General features: G+C 63.7%; 1 protein-coding gene across 1 annotated transcript in view; it reads left to right on the top strand.

Annotated features, from left to right (window-relative positions):
* PIK3R3 (phosphoinositide-3-kinase regulatory subunit 3) overlaps positions 1 to 20525 on the top strand; it is a 129099-nt gene that overhangs the window by 17590 nt on the left and 90984 nt on the right. Inside the window, exons 4-5 of the mRNA XM_019531351.1 lie at positions 13642 to 13773; positions 20272 to 20473. Of these exons, the coding sequence (XP_019386896.1) occupies positions 13642 to 13773; positions 20272 to 20473 (334 nt within the window). The remainder of the gene's footprint in view (positions 1 to 13641; positions 13774 to 20271; positions 20474 to 20525) is intronic.

The raw sequence follows: 20525 nt of genomic DNA, 5'->3' as shown, positions 1-20525 counted from the left end.
GCTTTGTCGTCTGGTATGACGACCAGATTTCCCAGCGCGTCCCGCAGGGGCCCCACGTTACCCGGTACCTTCTTTTTGCCCCCTGTGTATTTATAAAAGGACTTCTTGTTGTCCTTGATCTGGGAAGCTCGTCCCAGTCCCATCTCCGCCTCGGCCTCCCTGCCCCCCCCCGCATCCCCGAGCAACCTCAGTGTAGTCCTCCCTGGGGATGGCCCCCCCTGCCATCGGGGGTGCGCCTCCCTTTTAGCTAGGAGACCTTCCCGGATGCTTTTGGTGAGCCACGGGGGCTTGTGCGCCCTCCTGCCCCTTTGATCTATGTTGGGATTACCTCCCTTTGGGCTATCCTCCTTAGCTCATTGAAATCTGCCCTCCTGAAGTCCAGGGCTGCTGCCTTGCTGCAGGCCTTCGCCACCCTGCGCTGGATGGTGACTCCCAGCAGGCGATGGTCGCCGTCGCCCAGGTGGTCGAGCACCCGCAGCCCCCGCACCAGGTCAGCACCCTTGGCCAGCACTAGGTCCAACACGGCATCTCCCCAGTGGGGCTGTGCACCTCCTGGGTTAGATGGAGGTCCTGCATTTGGGCTAGGGACCCACGTGAGCGGTCAGACCTGGCTGATGCTCTTCCCAGCAGATGCCTGGGAAGTTCAGGTCACCCATGATGACCACGTCCTTGGACCTAACGACCTCCATGAGCTGATGTAAGGATTCCTGGTCGAGCTCTTCCCCGTGGTCGGGAGGTGTGTAGTCGACCCCACCGTTAAGTCTCTTTCCCCACGACTGCCTTGTATCCTAACCCAGCGCACTTCCGTGTGCCCCTCCTCTGACCCTGTGCTACCTGATGAGGATGTGTATTCCTCCTTAATGTAGAGCGCCACCCCCCCGCCTCTCCTCCCCGTCCTGTCCCTCCTGTACAGCCGATAGCCCTCGACATTCACCGCCCGGTCGTGCGTTGGGTCCCACCGTGTTTCATTGATCCCCACTGTGTCCGGGCTGGTGTCAGCTAGCAGGGGGGTGAGTTCCTCCTGCTTGTTCCCCATACTACGAGTGTTTGTGTAGGGGCATTTGAGGCCTCCTGAAGATGCATGCACTGCCCCCCTAATCACAGCATTGCCCGGGCCCCTGTTGCTTCCCTGGGTATATGTCCGTTCATCGGTCTAGGCTGGGCTGTTCTTGTGGGTGCTGCTTGGTTTAGCAGCCAAAGGCTTTCTCTGCCCTCGTCTATCCCATCCCTCGACAAGCCTAGTTTAAAGCCCGCTGGAGGAGGTCCGCCAACCTAGAAGAAAACCCACGGTTACCTTTAGGGGAAAGGTGGAGTCCGTCCCACCCGAGCACGTCTCTCACCGTGATGTGCGGGTCGTTGTCTGGGGAAGCCAAAACCCGCCTCGAGACACCGTTCCCGAAGCCGCCAGTTGGTCTCCGCGAGGCACGGCGCGTGCCGTCTTCCACGTCCGCTTGCTGGTAGGGCAGAAGAGAAAACCACCCGTGCGCCCATCTCCTTCCCGAACATGGTAATCCACCGTCAGGTGAGCAGGGCATCTCCTGGCCGCATCATTAGTGCCCACGTGGATTAGAGGCAAGGAAAGACCCTGAGTCCATTGGCTTCCCCAGATGAGCTCTGCTATGACCTCTCCATCCTCCCTGCTCTAACGCAGCGTGCCAGGAGGCACCGGGGTGGGCGACATGGGGCTGGCGTCTCACGGACCCAGACGCATGCATTCCCCTGCCATTTCTGGGAGGAGACGGTGCCTTCTCACAACCCCAGGTGCTCGCTGGACTATTCATGCCCTCTGCGATCCAAAGCACAGTGGGCTGGCATCTGCCAGTCCCCAGATGGGAAACCCAAAGGCAGCGAGGTTGCGACATGGCCCCACTTCTCCACCACGGCAGCCAAACAGAAGGGGCAGTGCAGGGGCCCGAGCAGAGCTGGCCGGGGGTGTCTGGAGCTGGAGGTCACCGTGACGTCCAGAGTTTCTCGCCTACATCGCCACATACGTGGCTTTGCCCAGGTGCAGCCACATTACCAGGACTGCCAGGTGTCTCCCGCAGGGTGCCAAGGTCCATGCTGGAGCACGGGACAGGCAGCAATGCCGGTCAGGAGCATCTTGGCCATGACAGGGCGGCTCCAGCTTTGACTGCACCACCAAAGGGGCCAGCGAGTTTGCTGCACCTTCTTTGAGCCACGTTGAAATGCCCCCGAGCCTCGGGCATCGTGGCTCAGTCACGTGCTGGCGTGGAGCAGGGCACCAGGCAGGAAAAGAGCTTGCAGAGAGAGCATCCTGTGCCCAGCGAGAGAGCTCCCCGCCAGTCTGGCCTAGCCACCGGCTCCTTGCATCACCTTTGGCGAGTCCCTTCATCTCCCAGTGCCACACCAGGGAGAGGCACGAGCTCGCCGCTGGCCCTGGGAGCCCAGGGCTGGGCAGAGGTGTGCCCCAGTCTCCCACCCTCTCAGGGCAGAGACGTAAGCCGGCTGCTCAGACCTCAGCTGGGGCCCATCCTGGCCCCCCAGAAGGGCCAGCGGAGGGACGTCTCTGCACCCAGCTGCTCCAGCCCGGGGCCATCCCTGGGCCGGGTCGCGAGGGCCCTGGCAGCGCTGTTTGGGGGAGCTCTGCGGCACCCCCGCCGGCCGCGGCTCCTGCCCACACTCAGCCCTGGACTGCGGGCCGTGGGGCACGCCTGGAAAGCCCCTTGTGCCAGTCGCTCTCTAGCTCAGGGAAGGGGCAGGGAGCGCTGGCTCCAGGACCCGAGTCCCTCCTGGGCTTTAGCACAGACCGGGAGCATGGGAAGCACCGAGGCTGCTGCATCAGACCCCCACGGCGTTACCGGGGGCCGGCCCCTGAGAAAACATCCTCATCTACCGACAGCACCGTGTTACTTGCCCCTCCTGCCAATGGCTCCTGCCTTTTCCTGCCCAGCTTGAGCCAGCCGAATTCCCTGGCTCACGCCCGGCACGGGGCAGGGGAGGGCTGGGCACAGCCACGGGCGCCCCCGAGCGACCCAGCTCCCGGGCTCTGGGAGTCCCACGGCGCCTCCACCAGCACCCCCGAACCCCCTTCCTCAGCGCCGCAAGGAAGCAGGCGGGTTTCAAAGCCTCCCTCTGCCAGCGGTGGCTGGGGAGGGTGCAAGGAGTGCAGCGGGGGGATGTCTTGCCCGTGCTAGGGACCCCGGGGTGGGCAGCACAAATGTCGTGTGCTGGGAGGGGTGTCTGGGTGCTCGAGACTTCCCCGTTGCAGCGCCAAGAAGGACCTAGGATGTTCCTGTGTTACGTTCGGGGCCTGGGGTGTCCATGGATGGCACCAGCATCTGGGGTGCAGAAAGAGGGGACACCCTCCATCCCCCGGCTGCTCAGCTGTGAGTTTGAATCAAGGCAAAGCTTGCACTCGGCTCACCCCGAGAGCCACGCGGAGCATTGTCGGCCAGGACCGACTGTTGCAAAAGGCGCATCTCTGGTGTGCATTAATGGGAACGTGGCTTGTAAAACACTGACTCATCCGGCTGGCACGGACCCGGGGGTCACCGAGTGCATCCCTGTGCCCCGAGCCGGGATTGAACAGGAGCGGGAATTGTTCTGCTCTCCTCAGCTGGGGCCAGGCTGTGGGTCACAGGAGGCCAGGATGGCTGCGGGTGACTGGGGGGGCATTGTGGGCTGCAGCAGGACGGAGGGTGGCCCGGCGGCCGAGGGGGCTCGGGGTGGCCTGTGAGCAGAGGGGATGCCGTGTCCTGTCCCCCCGGGACCTCCAAGGAAAGGGGGCGAGAGCTGCTTGCGGGGTTCGGCTTGCAGCTGCCAGCTAGACCTGCGGTGACCTGGGGGTACCTGCTCCTCCTCCGTGCAAGGGCTGAGGTCCCTTCCAGCCCTGTCTCCAAGGCTTCTGGCTGTAGGATGCCAAGCCCTGTGCTGTCAGAGCCGGGGCAGATGGGTGGTAAACCTCCTCCTGGGGGCTGGCCCCCAAAATCCTCCCTGCCCCAGGCTGACTGAGCCCGTGGGAGATGGGAGGAGGGCAGGATCTGTGCAGATACAGTCCTTATGGGGCCAGGTGCAAAGCAGCTGACCCTGGGCAGGACCGTAGGTAGGGTCAGGCACACAGCCGGTCTCCAGCACAACAGATCAGTCGGCTTCACGTGGGTGCCTGCAGCGGCGTGTCCACCCTTGCCAAGAGGGGGGGTGCCCATCTCCAAGCCCCTGCTGTGTTTGAATAGGAGCAGGGTCTAACCCAGGCCTTCCTCATCCCACAGGAGCTCAGCTCACACTTTCCAAGGGGCTGGGCTGTGCTGATGCTCCTTCCAGGACCAACCCCGCCAGGTCCTGGCTGGAGGGTCTTGCCCCTGCGCTCAGGCTCAGACTGATGCTGCACTGGGGGCAGGAAGGGATTTTCCCCCCTGGTCAGACTGGTCTGGACTGGGGGGGATTTGCTTTCCTCTTACATCTGTTGAAAGCAGGTTGCTGCCCTGAGTACTGCGGGTGATAGAGGCTTATGAGGGTGGTGGGAAAAGGTGCTGTGGAGGCTTCCCGGTCCTGTTTCTGAGCTGTAGGCGGGCCTTGTTGGACCCCATGACAATCAGCTGACCTTTTTTTTAAGTTAAAACCTATATTTCAAGAGCCTTTGCAGCAGCCAGGTGTTGGCTGCTGCAGTCCCCCTGCTTCCCCTGGGCAGGTTGGGTGTGACGTCTGGTGTTGTGTCAGGGTTGACGGTCAGGTGAGATGGTGGGTTTGTCTGGGCTGGTTTGCACGGGGCTGGTCCTGCTTTAGGCAGGGGCTTGGACTCTGCAGGCCCCTTCCAGCCCCACTTCTCTGTGACCAAAGCCCAAGTAGGACCAGAAAACTTGTGGCCCAAGACACGGCAACATGCGTGGCATGTACAAGTGCCCGTGCCAAATGAGTTGGAGGGAGTTTAAAGTTCATGCGATCACCCGAGGGGAGTGGTGGGTTCTGGCTGGTCTGGGGGAGTGGATGGAAATCCGTGCCCGTGTTGATGGGGGAGACACGTGCACGGGCTGAGGGTGCCGTCGGCGAGCCTGGGCCACGGCCTGGATGGGAACAGCTCCTCTGCAGCGACTTTGGCCCTCCCGTGCCCGGCTCCCGCACGCTAACGAGCTCCTGGTGACGATTATCTGCCACCCTCGCGCTCTCTCAGCGGGGGTGAAATTCCACGGAGAGAAAAAGTACCAGCGGGGTGGGGAGGAGGAGGTTTCCAAACGCATCCGAGAACCCAGACAAACGCGTCCTTTGAAATCTTGCCCCAAAGCTTGCATGCAAAAATATGCAGATGAGCCAATTAGGCCCGGGCAGCTCGCCCCAGGTCAGAGCCAATCAGAGCGGGGTTTCTGTGCCCCAGAAACAGATTGCAGCTGCTTCTCTCCATCCGCACAAGCCGCGGGCAGGCCGAGCAGCCTCAGGGGTCAGTGTGGGGGGGCCCCGGGGCTGGGCTTGCTGTCTCCCCTGCCCTGTGTCCCTCCAGCCCGTGCCCCCTCCCCAGCCCCAGCCTGAGGCCGAGGAGGGGCTGGCTCTGCCCACGCGCCCCGTGTGTCCGTGCCCCGTGTGCGGTGCCCGGGGCAGGCCTGGCCACCCGGGCCAGCCTCCCCGGTGCTGATGGCTGGCGGGGAACGCTGCAGGGGCGCCCCCAGGCTCTTCATGCAGAGCAAAGGACTCACCCCTGGAAAGCACCGTCCTTCCCCAGCCCCATAGCGGGTGGTCTCCCCCGCCCGAGCCACGGCCAAGACAAGGGCAGGGGGCTGTGAGGAGTGGAGCTCGTTAGCCGCTGGTGGGAGAGCAGGAGCAGAATCGCCCCTCTGCTTGCCGGTGGGGGCAGAGGTTCGCTGACATGCCCAAGCCTGGGGGCAGAGCTGGAGCGGAGTCGGGGTGCCCAGGCTGGTGCCCCGGGGCAGTGGGCTGCAGCGTGCAGGCTGCTGAGCTCCGGCGCTGCCATCACGGGTCCTCAGCGCGGAGCGAGTCTTGCGCGGCTGCCGGGGAGCAGGGACGGGGCCTGCTGGGGCAGCCCGAGAGGCTGCATTCAACGCCTCTTGCATTGCAAGGATCGTGGCCTCCCGGGGACTCTTGTCCGTGGCTTCAGTCGTGCGTCACGCTTGTCCCGGGCTTTTGTTCCTGGAGAAGGGACGTCAGTCGGGGAGAACACCTTGGCCCATGGGTTTAGGGCAGGAAGGAGAGACAAGGGGCACAAGACAGGACCCAGGAAGGGGCTGTCACGGGGGAGACGGCATCCTTGCTGGACCTAATGGAGGGTGTCAAGCCATCTGGCTCAGAGGGATGGGAAGATCCATCACCTCCTCGGGCTCTGCCAGGCCTAGTTTCACGCCGCCCGGTCCCTGCTATTGCAAAACTCATCCATGAGCTTTCCCAGCTCCGGTCCCCACTGAGGCAGCTGCGTGGTGTGCACGAAAGCAGCCCTCCCTTAGGCAGAGCAGTGAGGCCCCGCGCCGCTCTTCACAGGCCAGGAATTTCACCGAGGGTTTCTGAGCAAACAGCTCATCGCTTACCGACAGTCCCGGCCCTCGAGTAAGTGAAACCACATGGCCTTTGAGCTCCCCAGGCTCCTCGCCCGAGCCCTGAAGCTGGAAGAGGAGGTGGCTCTCGTTCGGGAGGTGGGAGCGAGTCCAGGCATGCACCTGGGCTCTGAACAGGGCTGCCGTTAGCCAGGATCTGGGCAGCGGGAGCATGCAGAGCCTGGCGCGACTGCGGCGCCGGTGCCTGGTTGCAGCGTGTGTACACCGTGCCTCGGCCAGGCACCTGCAGGCGCCCCTGCTCCTGCCTCCGCAGCCCACGTCCAAGGGCACGCGAGGCACAGCGTTGGGTCCCGTGGGGCGGATGGGGCCCAGGGAGACTGCATGATGTGCCCAAGGTGACAGAGCCTGTCGGTGGCAGAGAATCTCTTGGGTGCCACCCAGAGCCAGAGCTGCCGGCAGGTCTCTCCTGTTAATGCAACGGGGAGCTAATGCAGCGGTCCTCACCCAGGCGTATGCAGGTGCCTTGAGCCTCCCAAGGGGACACCACGCAACTCGAGGGCCGTTCACGAGAGTCACGGTTTCAGGCAGGAGCTCGTCGTGCCGAAGCTGCTCCGCACCGCGGTGTCCGAGTCCTTTGCAGCCGAAGAACGGCTCTAGTGTCTTTCCATCATCAAAAGATGTGGGGAAACTAAGAGCTGGCATTTGCCAAGAGGGTTTTCTTTCTACAGAGGGGGAGAACGGCTGCTCTGCTGTGTCCCGGGTTGTTCCTCTCCTGTCTCAGATCTGGACCGGGCGCACGGCTCTGCTGAGTTCCCCGCACCGAGGGCTTCTTGCACACCCGGCTCCGCCTGCAGTGGGTGAGGGATGGGAAGTAGAAAACGGAGGTTTAGGCTACCCCCGCCTCCAAGTCTCCCCGTGACCTTCACCAGAGGAGAGCTCCGGTGAAAAGGAGAAAGCCTCGAAGGCCCGAGGAGGTCCGGGCGAGGGGGCCAGCAAATGTGGGAATCGCGGCGAGTGTGCGCGTGCGTCCAGGGGTTGCAGACAGCCGTCCGGGGCGATGCACAGACAAGGGACGCGGCCAGGGGCTCCGGCGTGAGCCCGGTTAGACCCCCTCTCTCCTCAGCTTGGAGGCAGGGGGCTGAGCTAGCCTGGGCGCTCGGGCCTGTCTGACCACCGCCACGGGCGGATGCCCACCCAGGGTCTCCCGCTGCGCGTCCCCAGGGGGTTGGGAGCCAGGATGCAGAAGAGAGCCCGGCCCACGTCCCCTGGCCCAGCGAGCGGGGCCTGTCGCTGCCGGCCGCGTGGCACACCGTGTCCCGGGGCCGCACGTGACTGCAGGCTGCTGGCTGGCACGGGGTAAATGCGGCTATTGTCCCCCCAGCCCTTGTCTAGGGCTGGCGACGGGCTTCCAGCTGGAAGCGATAGCCGGGGACTGGCTCGCGGGCTGGCTGGAGGAGGTGGCCCTGCCGGCAGGCCGTCCGTCCGTCTGTTCGGGTGCTCTGACCGGAGCCCCTCTGCCCCCGGCTCCGGCTCCGCAAACCGCAGCATGCCGGCGTCTGGCTGGGCCAAGAGAAGCTGCAGGGCCTGGGTCCCGTGGAGATGGGCAGGGAGGGGATGAGGGGTCACAGCGCAGGGGCTGGCCCAGCTGGGGTCCAGATGTTCCTGCAGCTGCCGGCAGGGACACGCCTGCACTTCTCAGGACTCTCAGTGGGGTCGTGCCCCCCACCCGAGGCTCCCGGTCTGCAGAGAGCTTGCAAGCGCTCCTCCGGGTCTGCAAAGCTCCTAGGCGAGCCCATTGCAGCCTCGTGGCTTGAAGCACGCTCTCCGCGTGCTTGGCTGCCTTGGGACCGAAGTGCTTTCCCTGGGTCTCTGCCGAGAGGAGCTCCCCCCAGCAAGGCCCGGCGCGCGGGAGAGGGAAGTCGCACCTCCCCAGTCACCGTTTGACGAGCAGCAGGACCTTGGCCGCCCCGGTGCCCCTGCTTTCCCCGCGGCCAGTTCGGGGGCGATGCCTGGTGCTGTGTCGGGGGTGACTGGAGGAGGTGGCACTATGGATGTGCCGGGGATGGTGTGGGCAGGGCTGCCCCTGCCCCAGGCCGGGGGTGGACTAGAGCCACCCCCGGACGTCCCTTCCAGCCCCGCTGCTGTAGGCGCCTGCGCACCAATGCGGCATTTAGGCGCGGAGCATCGTAAGAAAGTAAACTACGTCCGGATGAGTTTTACTTGAAAACGCCAGAAAGACTTTTAAAACGTCGTGCGGACAGGAACACTGCTGAAACGCAAGAAAGGGCAAATTTCGCTCTGGATCCCAGAGTGACTGTTCCTCTGGGTAAATGCCACCGTGGGGGAAGGAAGGAGCAAAGACGAGAGGCCACGGGGCTGGGACGTCACTTGTGTGGGGCTGAAGGGCGGCGGGGCAGCAACAGCAGTTTGTTGGGGACGGTGTCAGCGCGTTTCGCTTCCTCCTGCTCACAGCCAAGGCAAAGGGTATGGGTCCCGGCTGAAGAGGGCTGAGTGCCTCGGTTTTCCCACCTGTGACATGGGGAGAGTACCCCCGCCCAGGTGGCATTCTCCGGGAGGACGCTGGGCTGCTCCGTGCAGGGGCACAGGAGAGGCGGAAGATGGTGAAGAAGATGCGCAGGGTTCTTCTGTAGCAGCCGTGGTGCATATTAGCCAGCTGCCTGCTAACGATGCTTCTGCCTGGGCTGCTACAGGGCAGTCGTAAAGGCCCCTGCACTGCAGGGTGAACAGCGGCCCACTCAGGCCTCTCCTCCTGCGCGGAAGTGGGAGCTCCTCTTGCAGGCAGCAGTAGTAAGACTGTTATCCTCTCTTTTTCCAGCCGTTCGCAGGGCAACACCACACTCACGCGTGTCTCCGAGCCCAGGAAATACCTTGGCCCCGTTCTCCTTAGAGATGTGGCGAGTGCCACTGAGAGGGGCTTTGGGAAACAGCTGTCAGGCTGATTTTATGGCTGGACAGTCATTTTTATAACTTTGCATGTGTGGCTGGTGTACACTTACTGCGCAGTTAACCAGTTAATTGTGTGATAATGCCTTTGCACTTGGGGCTGGTGTTACTTGGCAGTGACCGGTGTCAATTTATTGCGCAGTTAACTAGCTAATTGTGTGATAATTTCTTTGCACTTGCGGCTGCTCTTACTTTGCAAGTGTGGCCAGTGTACATTTACTGCGCAGTTAACCAGTTAATCATACGACAATTTCTTTTCACTGGTGCTGATCTTACTTGGCACGTGTGGCCAGCATACATTTATTGCGCGATTCACCAGTGAATCGCATCTGTATAACGTGTAGCATACGCAGCTTGCTGGAACAGTAGGATCGTCTTCTCTAGAGAAGTAAGCGATGAGACGGCGCTGAAATCCCTCTGGGATCCGGACGCCTGCCAGGACGCCGGTGGGCCAGAGGTATTCCTGGTGCAACGCACGCAGCCACAGCCATCAAGCCGGCTTTGCCCCACAGAAAACCGGGCTTTCGTACAGAAACTGTAGCAGGTTGCAAAACCGCATTATCTCCACGGAAAACGTCACTGTTCTCATCAGACCCCCAACACTGCGTGTTTTCTTGTGCCGAAAACCGAACAATTTTGGCCCAAACGGTCGGTGCAGGGGTGCCTGTCCTCTGTGGGCCGGCACGCCCAGCTGGACTAAATCTCCCGCGATGCACCATGCTCGGGGGCCACCACGCTACCTAACCTCCCGCTGCCCGAAAAGCAGACCCCGCGCCTGAAATCAGACCGCTGGGACGGAGCGGGGATGCGGGGAGGGAATGGCAGCTTCCCCGCGGCACTCGTCAGTCCTTGTTTCAGCTGAAATCATTCATTTGTGAGAGCTTTCCCCCCCAAAAAGGCAAATTTTCCCAAGGACCAAAGCAACGGGGGGAAAGGACTCTGCCCAAAAGAACCGGCGGGGAACATATGAATGACGTGGACGTGGGGCTCGCAGGGGAGCGGGTGGGAGAAGGGCTTGGCCACGCCACAAACACCCCTTCTCCGCAACCCGAATCAGCCCCCCGGGCCCGGCGCGGTGGAGACGTGGAGTTGTCTCGTGCGCGTTCGGTGCTGTCTGACGGCCCTTGTCACGGAGACGTTTCCAGCTCCGGAGCATCCCCCCAAGCGGTCCCAGCCCTTCCTGCTGGGAGCAAAGCACAGACAAAGCCTTGTCCTTGGCTCCGGCTGCCAGGTCGTGCCCGAGGTGCGGTTATCGTCCCACTTTCTTTTCCCACGGGCCTTTCCGCTGGGTTCGCACTTGCCAGGGGCCACGGTGCCCCGGGGGACGTCACTCAGGCTCCCGGCCGAGCTTGTGGTCGGTGCTGAGGATGAGGTAGCGTCTCCGCGGCTGGGTTAGAGGTTTCGCTGCTGGGATTGCTCAGTGTGTTTGCTTTCTGCTTGCACGGCCAAGTGCGGGCACCGGAGGGAAAGAGGCTCCCGGCTCTGGCCAGGCAGGGACTCCCCAGGGTCTTCTTTGGGTGACCCAGACCAGAACAAGCCTCCCTATGCAGGTCTAGCGTGGCTCATCCTTGCCCTGAGCTTGACTTCCCACCCCAGACTAAAGCCTGTTGGAAAGGCGTGGTTTCTGGCTACCTCCCCTTCTGCTCCGGAGCCACTCCGGATTGACACCGGGCTGCAGCAGGGGAAGCTGAGGTTGGATATTAGGAAAAACTTTCTCACCAGGAGGGTAGCAAAGCACTGGAACAGGCGACCCAGAGAGGTGCTGCAGCCTCCATGCCCGGGTAGACCAAGCCTTGGCCGGGGTGATGGAGCTGGGGCTGGTCCTGCTTGGAGCAGGGGGTGGACTGGACGTGACCCCCTGAGCTCCCTTCAGCCCTCATTGTCTGTGATCCCGTGTCATGCAAGGAGACCCAGACATGTTAAGCAAGGCCTCAGCTGGGCGCCAGGAGAAGCAGTGGTGACTCGGCCTGGGAGCGGTCCCCGTGCCTCTGGCTCCCTGCACGGACGCTTACCCGCCTCGTCGCCGGAGCCGGCCCGAGGAGCCGTCACTGCTGCGCGCTGTTGGTGCTCCCAGGCTCACGGCTCCTCCCGATCGCGGCCCGTAGCCTCGGCCCGCGCTCGTACAGCTGGCAGCTGGGCTATCCCCCATCGGGGCTGCAGCGTCCGACGGGACCTGCAGCCGCAGGACGTGGCAACCGCAGGGAATCACCTGGGCTGGAAAGCAGCCGCTGCGCCACACGCCCCAGGCCAAGACAGGGCCCCCGCCACTGGCAGCCCCCGTGGGAGACTGGAAACGTCAAGGCCGTGCGGGCAGGGCTGGGCAGGATGGACCTGCGGGGTGCGGGCTCCCCGCTCGCTGCATTCGTAGGAGACTGAAGCCAGAGCCACTCTGCACCCCTTGGCATCTGCTCGCCCTCGCGGGGGAGCACGGAGCCCCGCGGGAGGGAGCTCGTGGGGCAGGCCCCCCTGGCTGCAAACCCACCGCTCCCTGCTAAGCGACCCGTCTTGGCCACCAGCGCTGAGCAGGGCTGGGGCTGGCCTGGCAGGCTGCGCGGGTCAGAGACAACTGGGATCGAACTATTTGGGCTGGAAAGCAAACTGCCGCGTGAAGCCGTGTCCGCCCCAGCGACCGGAACCGGGGAGACACCGAGGCTCGACCGGCCTCTTCCAGCGTGCCCGGGAACAAAGGCTTTGCTTTTCGGCCTTTGGGTTCGAAGGAGCTCTGCGTCTTGGAGCCGCGCGCTGTGCGCAACAGAGGGGCGTCCTCACGGAAACCCGGCCCTCCGTCCTCCAGAGACGGGCTTGCAAAACTTGTTTTCCTTTGTGGGGAGTTTGGAAACAGCTGGGTTCGCTCCAGTTCGAAGGCAAGCCCCGTCCGGAGACCTCGAGGGCCTTTGCAACACAGGATCGTCATCCTCCGACCAGTCCCAGAGCCCAGTGCCCAGCTGGGAGGCCTCCAAGGATAACCCATGAGGCAAGAGCGCGGGGACTTTTCCCCTGCCGGGGATGACGTAGGGTCGCTGTTCTGGATGGACGGATTCTGCCTCAGGTCATCTTGAGATTTAAGGCTCTTGGGGTGTTTCCCCATCCCACTCCAACCGGTTCAGCCTCCCAGGCGCTTCCTGCTGGATATAGAGCCACAGCCGTGGGGCTGGACGGGACCTGCAGAGTCACATCCAGTCCAAGCCCTGCCTGAGGCAGGATCCGCTCGGTCCAAAGCACCCCATGGTCCAACCTCTTAGCAAAATTACAGTCATCCCTGACATAGCACCAGACATCGCACCCAAACCTGCCATGGGGAGAGCAGGGGGACCGTGGTGGCCGACGTCCTGCTGCTGCAAAGGTTGCAAAGGCAGCGTCCCTGCTGCAGACACACGCTCAAGAGACCCCGGGTGGATGCCGTGGCCCTGCAATGGAGAAAGGCAAATCCTACCCCTACTCCGTATCAATGTGTCCAGGGGGTAAAATCCCTTCCCGTCCCCAATGCAATATCCATCTGAGCCCGAGCGGGGAGGCAAGACCCCCTAGCCAGGACTCTCCGGCTGTAAGTCCCAGCAGGAGCATCGGCACAGCCCAGTCCCATCCCCAGTCCCCAGCCTGGGCTGCAGCAGCACCCAGTGCCCCTGGGGGAGGCTTAAAACCCCCCTGACACATCTCATCTTAGTGCTTCACCCCCAGACACAGGTGCTCCTGCGCACATCCTTTTGTACCGTGTTTTGGGGGTCATTCCAGTTGCTCCTGTTGGATATGCCTGTGGCTCCGTAGTGACACGAATGCCTGCTGCAAAGGAGGGGTCTATCACACGGGCCGCGTGTGGCCTCCGTTTTGGGAGGCCGGGCACAGGGAAATGCCCGGCAGCAACGTCCCTCTGGGAAGGGGGAAGCCTTTGGGGGCTGGCGACAGCACTGGAGGAGACTTGTCTCTCTTGCGATCGCCGGCGATTATTTCTAGGCAGCTCCTCACTCAGCGGGAATCGGCTCCTGCTGATATTTGTGGCCTCCCCTGGTTTGCCTTCCTGCAAGGGAGAGGACGGGGGTCCTGCAGAGCCGTGCCCCATCCCCTGCCCCTGCGCGGGGGGCGGGGGTCATCCAGCGGCTGAAGGGCCGGGCCGGGGACGAGCGCTGAGCTCTGCTCCCGGCGCCGAGGCCGCGCCGGGCACACGCGTGTGACACTGTTCCCGCGTCGAGCACACGCATGTGACGCTGTTCTTCTCCCTTCCCAGACCCCTCGGCGGTCGACTTGGACTCCTACGACGGGCCGGCCCTGGCCGAGGCGCTGACGTGGTACCTGCAGGAGCTGCCGGGCCCCCTGGCCCCGCCGGCCGTGTACAGCGAGCTGGTCCACGCTGCTCAAGGTACGCCGCCCTCTCCGGCCGCGCCGGGGCAAGTAGATGAGGGGGCATGCGAGCCCCCAGGCCTCTAGGCCTGGGGCCTGGGTGTCGGGTGCTGCCAGGGACGTGGGAGTGCTGTCGGACCCGGCTGCCCAGGCCCGTGAGCTGCTCAAGAAGGGCACGGCCTCGTGCGCCTCCCTTTGCATGGGCCCCGCTAGCCTCGGGCGCGGCTGCAAGAGGCCCGTCAGACCGGCGCGGGGCTGGAGGCAGCATGGGAATCCCGGCCCCCGGCCCGAGCGCTCGGTCAAGGTCAAGGAATCGATCACCTTTAAAAGCGATGCCCCGGCTCCCCTCGCCCATCGCCGGCCGCGCAGCTGGCGACCTCGCAACCTCGGGGGACGCTGGCGCCTCTCACCGGCCCGTCGTCCCCGCCGCGTCCATCGCTGGGACGATGCCTCGGGGAGCGGGTTGGGAGCAGCTGCAGCCAGACTGCGAGCTATTAACGAGCTGGGGGAGGTAGCTGGCGGTGTTAGTCTGCAGTCAGGGTAGATTTGCACCTTACAGACCAACTCGGATCCAGCCCAGGGGCCCTGCTTCTCTGGGACTCTGCGGTTCAAAGGGTTTGGAGCCAGACTGCGCCCATCTCCGAGACGTGCATCTTGCCGGCGCAAGGCACCTCTGCCGGCAGCACGTCTCATTGCGGCCCGGGCTCGCGCTCAAACCCCCGCGCTGACCAGAGACCAGGGGCCTGAGGCTTTCCTCCGAAGCTCTGCACAGACCGCGCGTGGGGATTTTCCCCGGAGAGGACCGGCAACTTGAGGCTCTGGATGTGAGCTAGCAAGGGTAGGGCACGATTCCCTGGGTCCTTGTCCAGACGAACACGCGTGTGCACGTGCACACGTGCCGAACCCAGCCGTGGGCCTTCTCTGGCTCGCCTCTGTGCCAGCAACGAGGCGCTGGCTTTGCTTCACCAGGAACCGGGGAGATGGGTTGGAAAAATGCATTAAATCTCTCCAAATCCCACCAAGTATGCATGGGACGCTCTCCCGTCTGGGCACCCGGCAGAGGTGGAGCGGTCTCCAGCGCTGACGATCCAGGAGCGGGGCCGGTGCAGCCTGCCCATGCCAGGAGGCCCCGCGACTGCCAAATCCCTGCAAGGCTGGCCCAGAAAGAAAGCATTATTACAATAGTTTGGCTCCACAGCGGGGACATTTTTCCTGTGATCTAGTCAGCTTTTGGCTTTATAAGGGCATAGACGAATCCTCGCTCTCTTAGTGCAGCGTGTTGGAAGCACCTTTCGGTCTCTGCAAAGTCTCTCCAGCCTCCGTGCAACCGTATGGGATTGCTTTAAAGGCTTCAGTTTAGTTGGCTTTTTCCCTTAAGCAACAGGCCACAGGCTCAACCCCGCAAAGGCTGGAGCAGATGGGGCCCCCGGACACCACCACAGCCAGGCTGGGATCCTCTTGGCGGTCAAGAGGAAATGGGGACCAGTCCGATGGCACATCCTTCTGCATATAAGCCCCACCCCATCTCCGTAGAAACAGGGCACTTTGCATATGTTAATGGCTCAGGGGAGGGGGAGGCGGGTCCCGATTCCCGTTCGGGGAGCTGAAAGATCCAGCGACTTGCCCAAGGCTAAGCAGAGAGTCTGTGGCAGGGGTGGGAATGTAGTTTTCTGACTTCAGGGCACTCAGATGGAAAGGTATAGCCCAAAAAGCGCTGCAGGGGTGTTTCTAGACTGGGTCCTGCCTCTCAGCTGGGTACAAGGGGAACCGGGGAGTTTGGTCCCCAAAGGGGGCTCCTGTCTCCCAGGAGACTGCCATGACCCCCAGGCTACGGGCTGGGCTTGGAGGGAGACTCCTCAACCCTCCTGTCAAAGATGCCAGACCCCCACGGCCAGATGGAGATGGAGATGGGGGGGTTGCCGCCTTCTGGAGTGGGGGCACAGCCTCCACCTGGGACCTCTTGAGCACCTATTATCGACTCTTTACGGCAGCAGGACGCTGGCCGCCGCGGCCCCCCGCTTTCCCTGGGGCAGGTGCGGGCGTGATGTGCCAGGGCTGATGATGGTTGTGCTAAGAGGTTAGATGATGGATGTGTCTGGGCTGGTTTGGACAGGGCCGATCCTGCCTCAGGCCAGGGTTCGACTGTACGTGAGCTCTCCCACTCCTTCTGGTGCTCTGTGATTTTATGAAACGAAAGGGCTTGTCTGTACTGGCACGGAAACCCAGCTGGGACTTGGAGGGCTCAAGCCGGGCGAGGGCAGCCCGCAGCATTGCCCCTCTGTGCCGAGCAAGCCGCGAGGGAGGACAAGCGCTTTGTAACCCCGATGGTGGATCATACCCTGGGCAGGCACGAATCGCAGCCAGGGCCGGCGCGGCTCGAGGGCTGGGATGCACGCACGCTTGGCGTTGCAGCTCCTCCCTCCCCGCCGGCCCAGCAGCCGGCCCGGGGGATGCCCTGTGCAGCCCAGGCTGTGCTCCGCGGCTCCACGTGCAACCCTGGCAGGTGGGCGATGAGGGTTCATGCCCCCTCGGACACAGGACCGACGTCTTCAAAGCCATGGGGCCTGGCGTCGAGCTGTGGTGCTCACTGTGCCCGACCCGCCGTCGAGACCGTGTCTCACATCAGCCCCGACAAGAGCATCAGCCAGGGAAGACCCCGCGGTCCCCAGAGCAGAGGGGCCTGGGTCCTCTCCCGGCATCTCCACCAGGCAAGGGCGGCTTGTCCTGGGTCATCAGCCCCATTGGGGATTCGCGGCCTGGATCCCCTTTCCTTCTCCAGCCTGGGCTTCGCAATGAGCTTCCCTCCCTCCTCCTGCTGCTGCAGCACCCGGTACCAGCCAGGCGACAGAGCCCCCGTAATCCGGACGTGCCTCTTGCAAGCGTGTTATCATCAGGACCAAGAGCAGGCAGGCCTGGCCGAGCAGGGTCGTGGCTTTCTGCCCTGGGACGCCCCGGGGACTGCTGTCTGGTCACGCCGTAGCTCCCGGCTGCGTCGGCTCCCCCGGCAGCCATCGGACGTGATCCTGGTCCGCAGCAAGACGCGGGGTTCACGTCCACGAGCAAATCTCATGCTGGGCGTCATTTCAGACCTGCTCCATCGTGATCTCACCGCCCATCCCCTCCGGCCAGAGCTGAAATAGCACCTCCCTGCTTGCTCGTCCCACGCCCTCCGCGATGCATAAGCCCCATACCGCTGCCCGCAAAGGAGGAGTCCCCTTCAGTTCCGGGACCTCTCTTGGATTGAAAGGATCTGGACACACATCTGACCCAGAAAGGTCCCCTTTCTTCCCCCGCTTTCCCAGGACAGCCGCCCCAGCGCCGAGTCCTGTCAGCAGATGTTTCAGGGCAGCTTTCTTCTCCTTACTCATTAGCGACTCCCGTTGCCCTTCGCGGCGTCTGCGGCACCGTACACCGATCCAGCCCCAGCCTCCCATAGAAGTAATACAAAACCCGGCTGCTCTCTCCCGCGGAAGTAATACAGAATAAACCCCTGTATCGTTGACTCTAATCCCCTTAGGCATCGCGTGTGCCGGCAGCTGAGATATCTCTGCGCGGAGCCTGGGAAAGAGACGGGCCGGTAGGGAGGGAGCCACAGAAGGGCCCCCGTGGGATGTGTCCCAGCTGGGGCAGATCTCGCATTTGTAGGGGAAGAGCTGGAGCCGGTGCTGCCTCAAGGGACGTAATGGGCAAGGTGCAGGGAGCGTGCCATGGATGGGTGCACAGGAGCGTGCAAGGGGTGGATGGAGGGTGTGAGCGGGGGTGGGGGCAGGAGAGGTGGGCGATGTGGGGATCATCGGACAGACAGATGGACATGTACTGCGTGGATGGAGGGGGGGATGGGGACGGCTATGTGGGCGGGGGGATGGACACAGAGGCAGGAGGGCTGGATATGCACATTGGGTGGACGGGGAGACGGATATGTAGGCAGGGCGCATGGATGAATGGGGGGCACCAGCCTTTAAGGGCCCCCCGCCCCAGCTCCGGCAGGCACACACGGGTGACACCCCCCGTCCAAGACTTGCTGGCACCGTCCGTCCCTGTGTGCCCGCTCCCCCCCCGCGCTACCTCTGTGCAACGTCCCCCTCCTCGGGCACGAGAGCCACCCGCCTGCCCCCCCGCCCAGCCACCGAGGCGCCCCGCTCCCTGCTGAGACCCCCGCCTGCTCCCGGCAGGGCCCACGGGGACCCCGCGTCTCGTCCGGCCTCCCCGCTCTGGCCTTCTGGGGAGGAAATCAAAGGCAGCTTCCAAACTCAATTAGAAAGCAATTAGCCGGGCCAGCTCGTTAAGCGACTTCAAAGGGACCCCAGCCCTGGAGTTCCTCAGATCCTCAGGCCAAAGCAAGGAGGACGTGACAGACGGGAGCTACTGGGGGGATTTCCGACCTCCTCCGCCCCCCTTTTCCTTTTCTTCCCCAGGGCGCACCAGCCCTTTAAAGCCTGGGCAGGAGGCAGGGCAAAGCTGCACCTTGCAGACTAACTAAGCCAGCCACGCATGAGCTGGTGTGAGCAGCAGCTCGCTGCATCGGACGCTGTCGTCTTAACACGTTGCCGGGGACCCGCGGCACAGAGCACCGGGCCCAGTCCTTGGTCTGGTGTGAAAGCTGCCAGCTGGAAGTCCCTTTCGCCCCCCTCGGCCTGGAGCCGGGCACCCGACGTTGCCACGTGCTTGCGACACGCGGGCCCGCAAGCCCTGAGGCTGGCAGGTCCCGACCCGGAGCTCGTCTAGCAGGGGCTGGGAGCAAGGCTGGGAAACCCAGGGGCCGCCTGGGGGTCCTTGCCATCCCCGACTCCCGGGATCCTGGACTGGGAGGACCCACGCCGGCGCCTGGTCCCTATGGGGCGTGCCGGGCGCAGGCAGGCGGGAGCCGAGGGGAGTCTGTCCTGGGGGGTGCATGCAAGACCCTTGCTCATAGCCGGGGGCACTCGGGGCCCGCGCGCGATCCGACCGCCCGGCTGAGCCTGCGCCCCGGGCAGGAGCCGGGAGAGATGCCGGGCCGCGTGGAGATGGAGCCCAAGCCCAGCGGGGTCCCGGCGCGAGGCAGATCCCGGAGGGCCGAAGCTGGGGAGGCTGCTGCAGCCTGAGCCAGACGGGGCCCCTGGGGCACCCCTCAGCTGGCTCCCCAGTTCCCCCGGGCCGTCTCATCCCCCGCTCGGCGCTGGTTGTGATTGCTCTCCCCACAGTCTCGTTAGGGGGACCCTCGCTGCCAGCCGCCTCGTTAGCGCTCCACCCTGTCTCCCAGCAGCCTTGTTACAGGGCTCCTTCCCCGCTCATTAGGCAGGATGATTAATTAGGCGTCGGGGTGTTGCTGTGGGTGCCCGTTGCAGGGAGGAGAGGCACGAGCAGAGCACATGCAGCGTCCAGGCGTCCGTCTGCCCGTCCATCCTGCTGTCCCCAAGTGCTCCTGGCATTAACGACCATCCCCATCACGCTGGCTCTCCAAGGTTCGCCTCCATAGGCCCCCGGGCCAGGGGGATGCAGCTGAGATGCTCCTACTCCATCCCATCCCTGCAGAACAAGCTCCAGCCTCGTGCAGGGGGTCCCGGGAAACCCTGCCCACCGTGTTGGCGTCCCACCAAAGAGAGCTTAATACCGCTCTGCCCGAGAGGCACGCGGCACGCTGTCCCCCCAGGAACGTGCCTAAATCCCTTGGTGGGGGTGGGGCTAAGTGACTGGGCCAAGGGCACACCGGAAGGCGGTGGCACCGAGCTCAGCGGCGTGAATCTGGATTTAATCCTGTATCAGAGAAGTTGGCGTCTGGGCCGTGCACGCTCTGGCCTCAGAGAGCTCTGGGGTAGTCAGGGGGCGCTGACCCGCCCAGGAGCGGGGGGCAAATCAGGCGGTACATGGAGGCCACCTCCTCCTAAGTGACCCAGAACCTAGGGTCCCCCACTTTCCCAGCATGCCTTGATGTTGAGAGGGCTGGCCCTTGACATTTGGCAGAAGGCAGCCATGGCCCAGATGTATGCACGTGCTCCGGGGCGAGGATTTTTAATCCCCGTGATGCTTCTCCCGTCTCGGTCCCAAGTTGACGAAGTGACTCCCCCCTGCCATGTGCTGCTTTCCTGGCCTGAGCATCCCCGGACTCGATCACAGGGGCCTGGCAGGTTTAGGAGCCTTCCCTGCCAAGTGCACTGCTCCAACCAGTGGTAACGAAGCGGGGAGTAGTGTAGACAGGGCTCCTGCGGCTGCCGGGCACAGGACTCGCGCCTCCCAGCTCTGCCTAAGCTGGGTCAGGCCGATGTCACGTGCAGAGTGCCAGGAGCCAGGCCACGCTCCTGCACGGGTCCGAGGGGGGTGAATTTGGGGCAGGAGGGCCCTGGAGATGATCCTTGAGGCCCTTGTGCCTGCAGTGAGGAGAGGCTGGGCGTGGGAAGATGGGCAGAACGACCGGAGAAGGGGAGCTGGGACGGCGCCTCTGCCCCGGGGGTGACGTGGTCTGGGGGAGAGGAGACGGGACTCCGGAGAGCCAACTCCAGACGGTAAACGCTGCCCTTCCCTCGCGTCTCCCTCCCCGCAGAGACCCCGAGCCTGGAGGAATGCAGCCAGCGCGTGAGGGCCGTCCTGGAGACCGCCGGCCTGCCCCCGCCGCATCGCCTCCTGCTCCAGCACCTCAGCTGCCACTTCTGCCGCCTGGGCCAGAAGAGCGGCTGGAGCCGGCCGGCCGCCCGGGCACTGGGTGAGCTCCTCGGAGAGCTGCTCTTCCACGCCGCGCTGACCAGGTGAGGCTGCCGGATGAGGCCCTGCCTGTGCTTGCTCAGCAGTGCATGCAGG

This window comes from Crocodylus porosus, unplaced genomic scaffold (genome assembly GCF_001723895.1).
Source record: "Crocodylus porosus isolate Cpor-Errol unplaced genomic scaffold, CroPor_comp1, whole genome shotgun sequence".
NCBI lineage: Eukaryota > Metazoa > Chordata > Crocodylia > Crocodylidae > Crocodylus > Crocodylus porosus.
The sequence above is the reverse complement of the archived record's forward strand: the minus strand, read 5'-3'. Positions and strand labels throughout refer to the sequence as shown.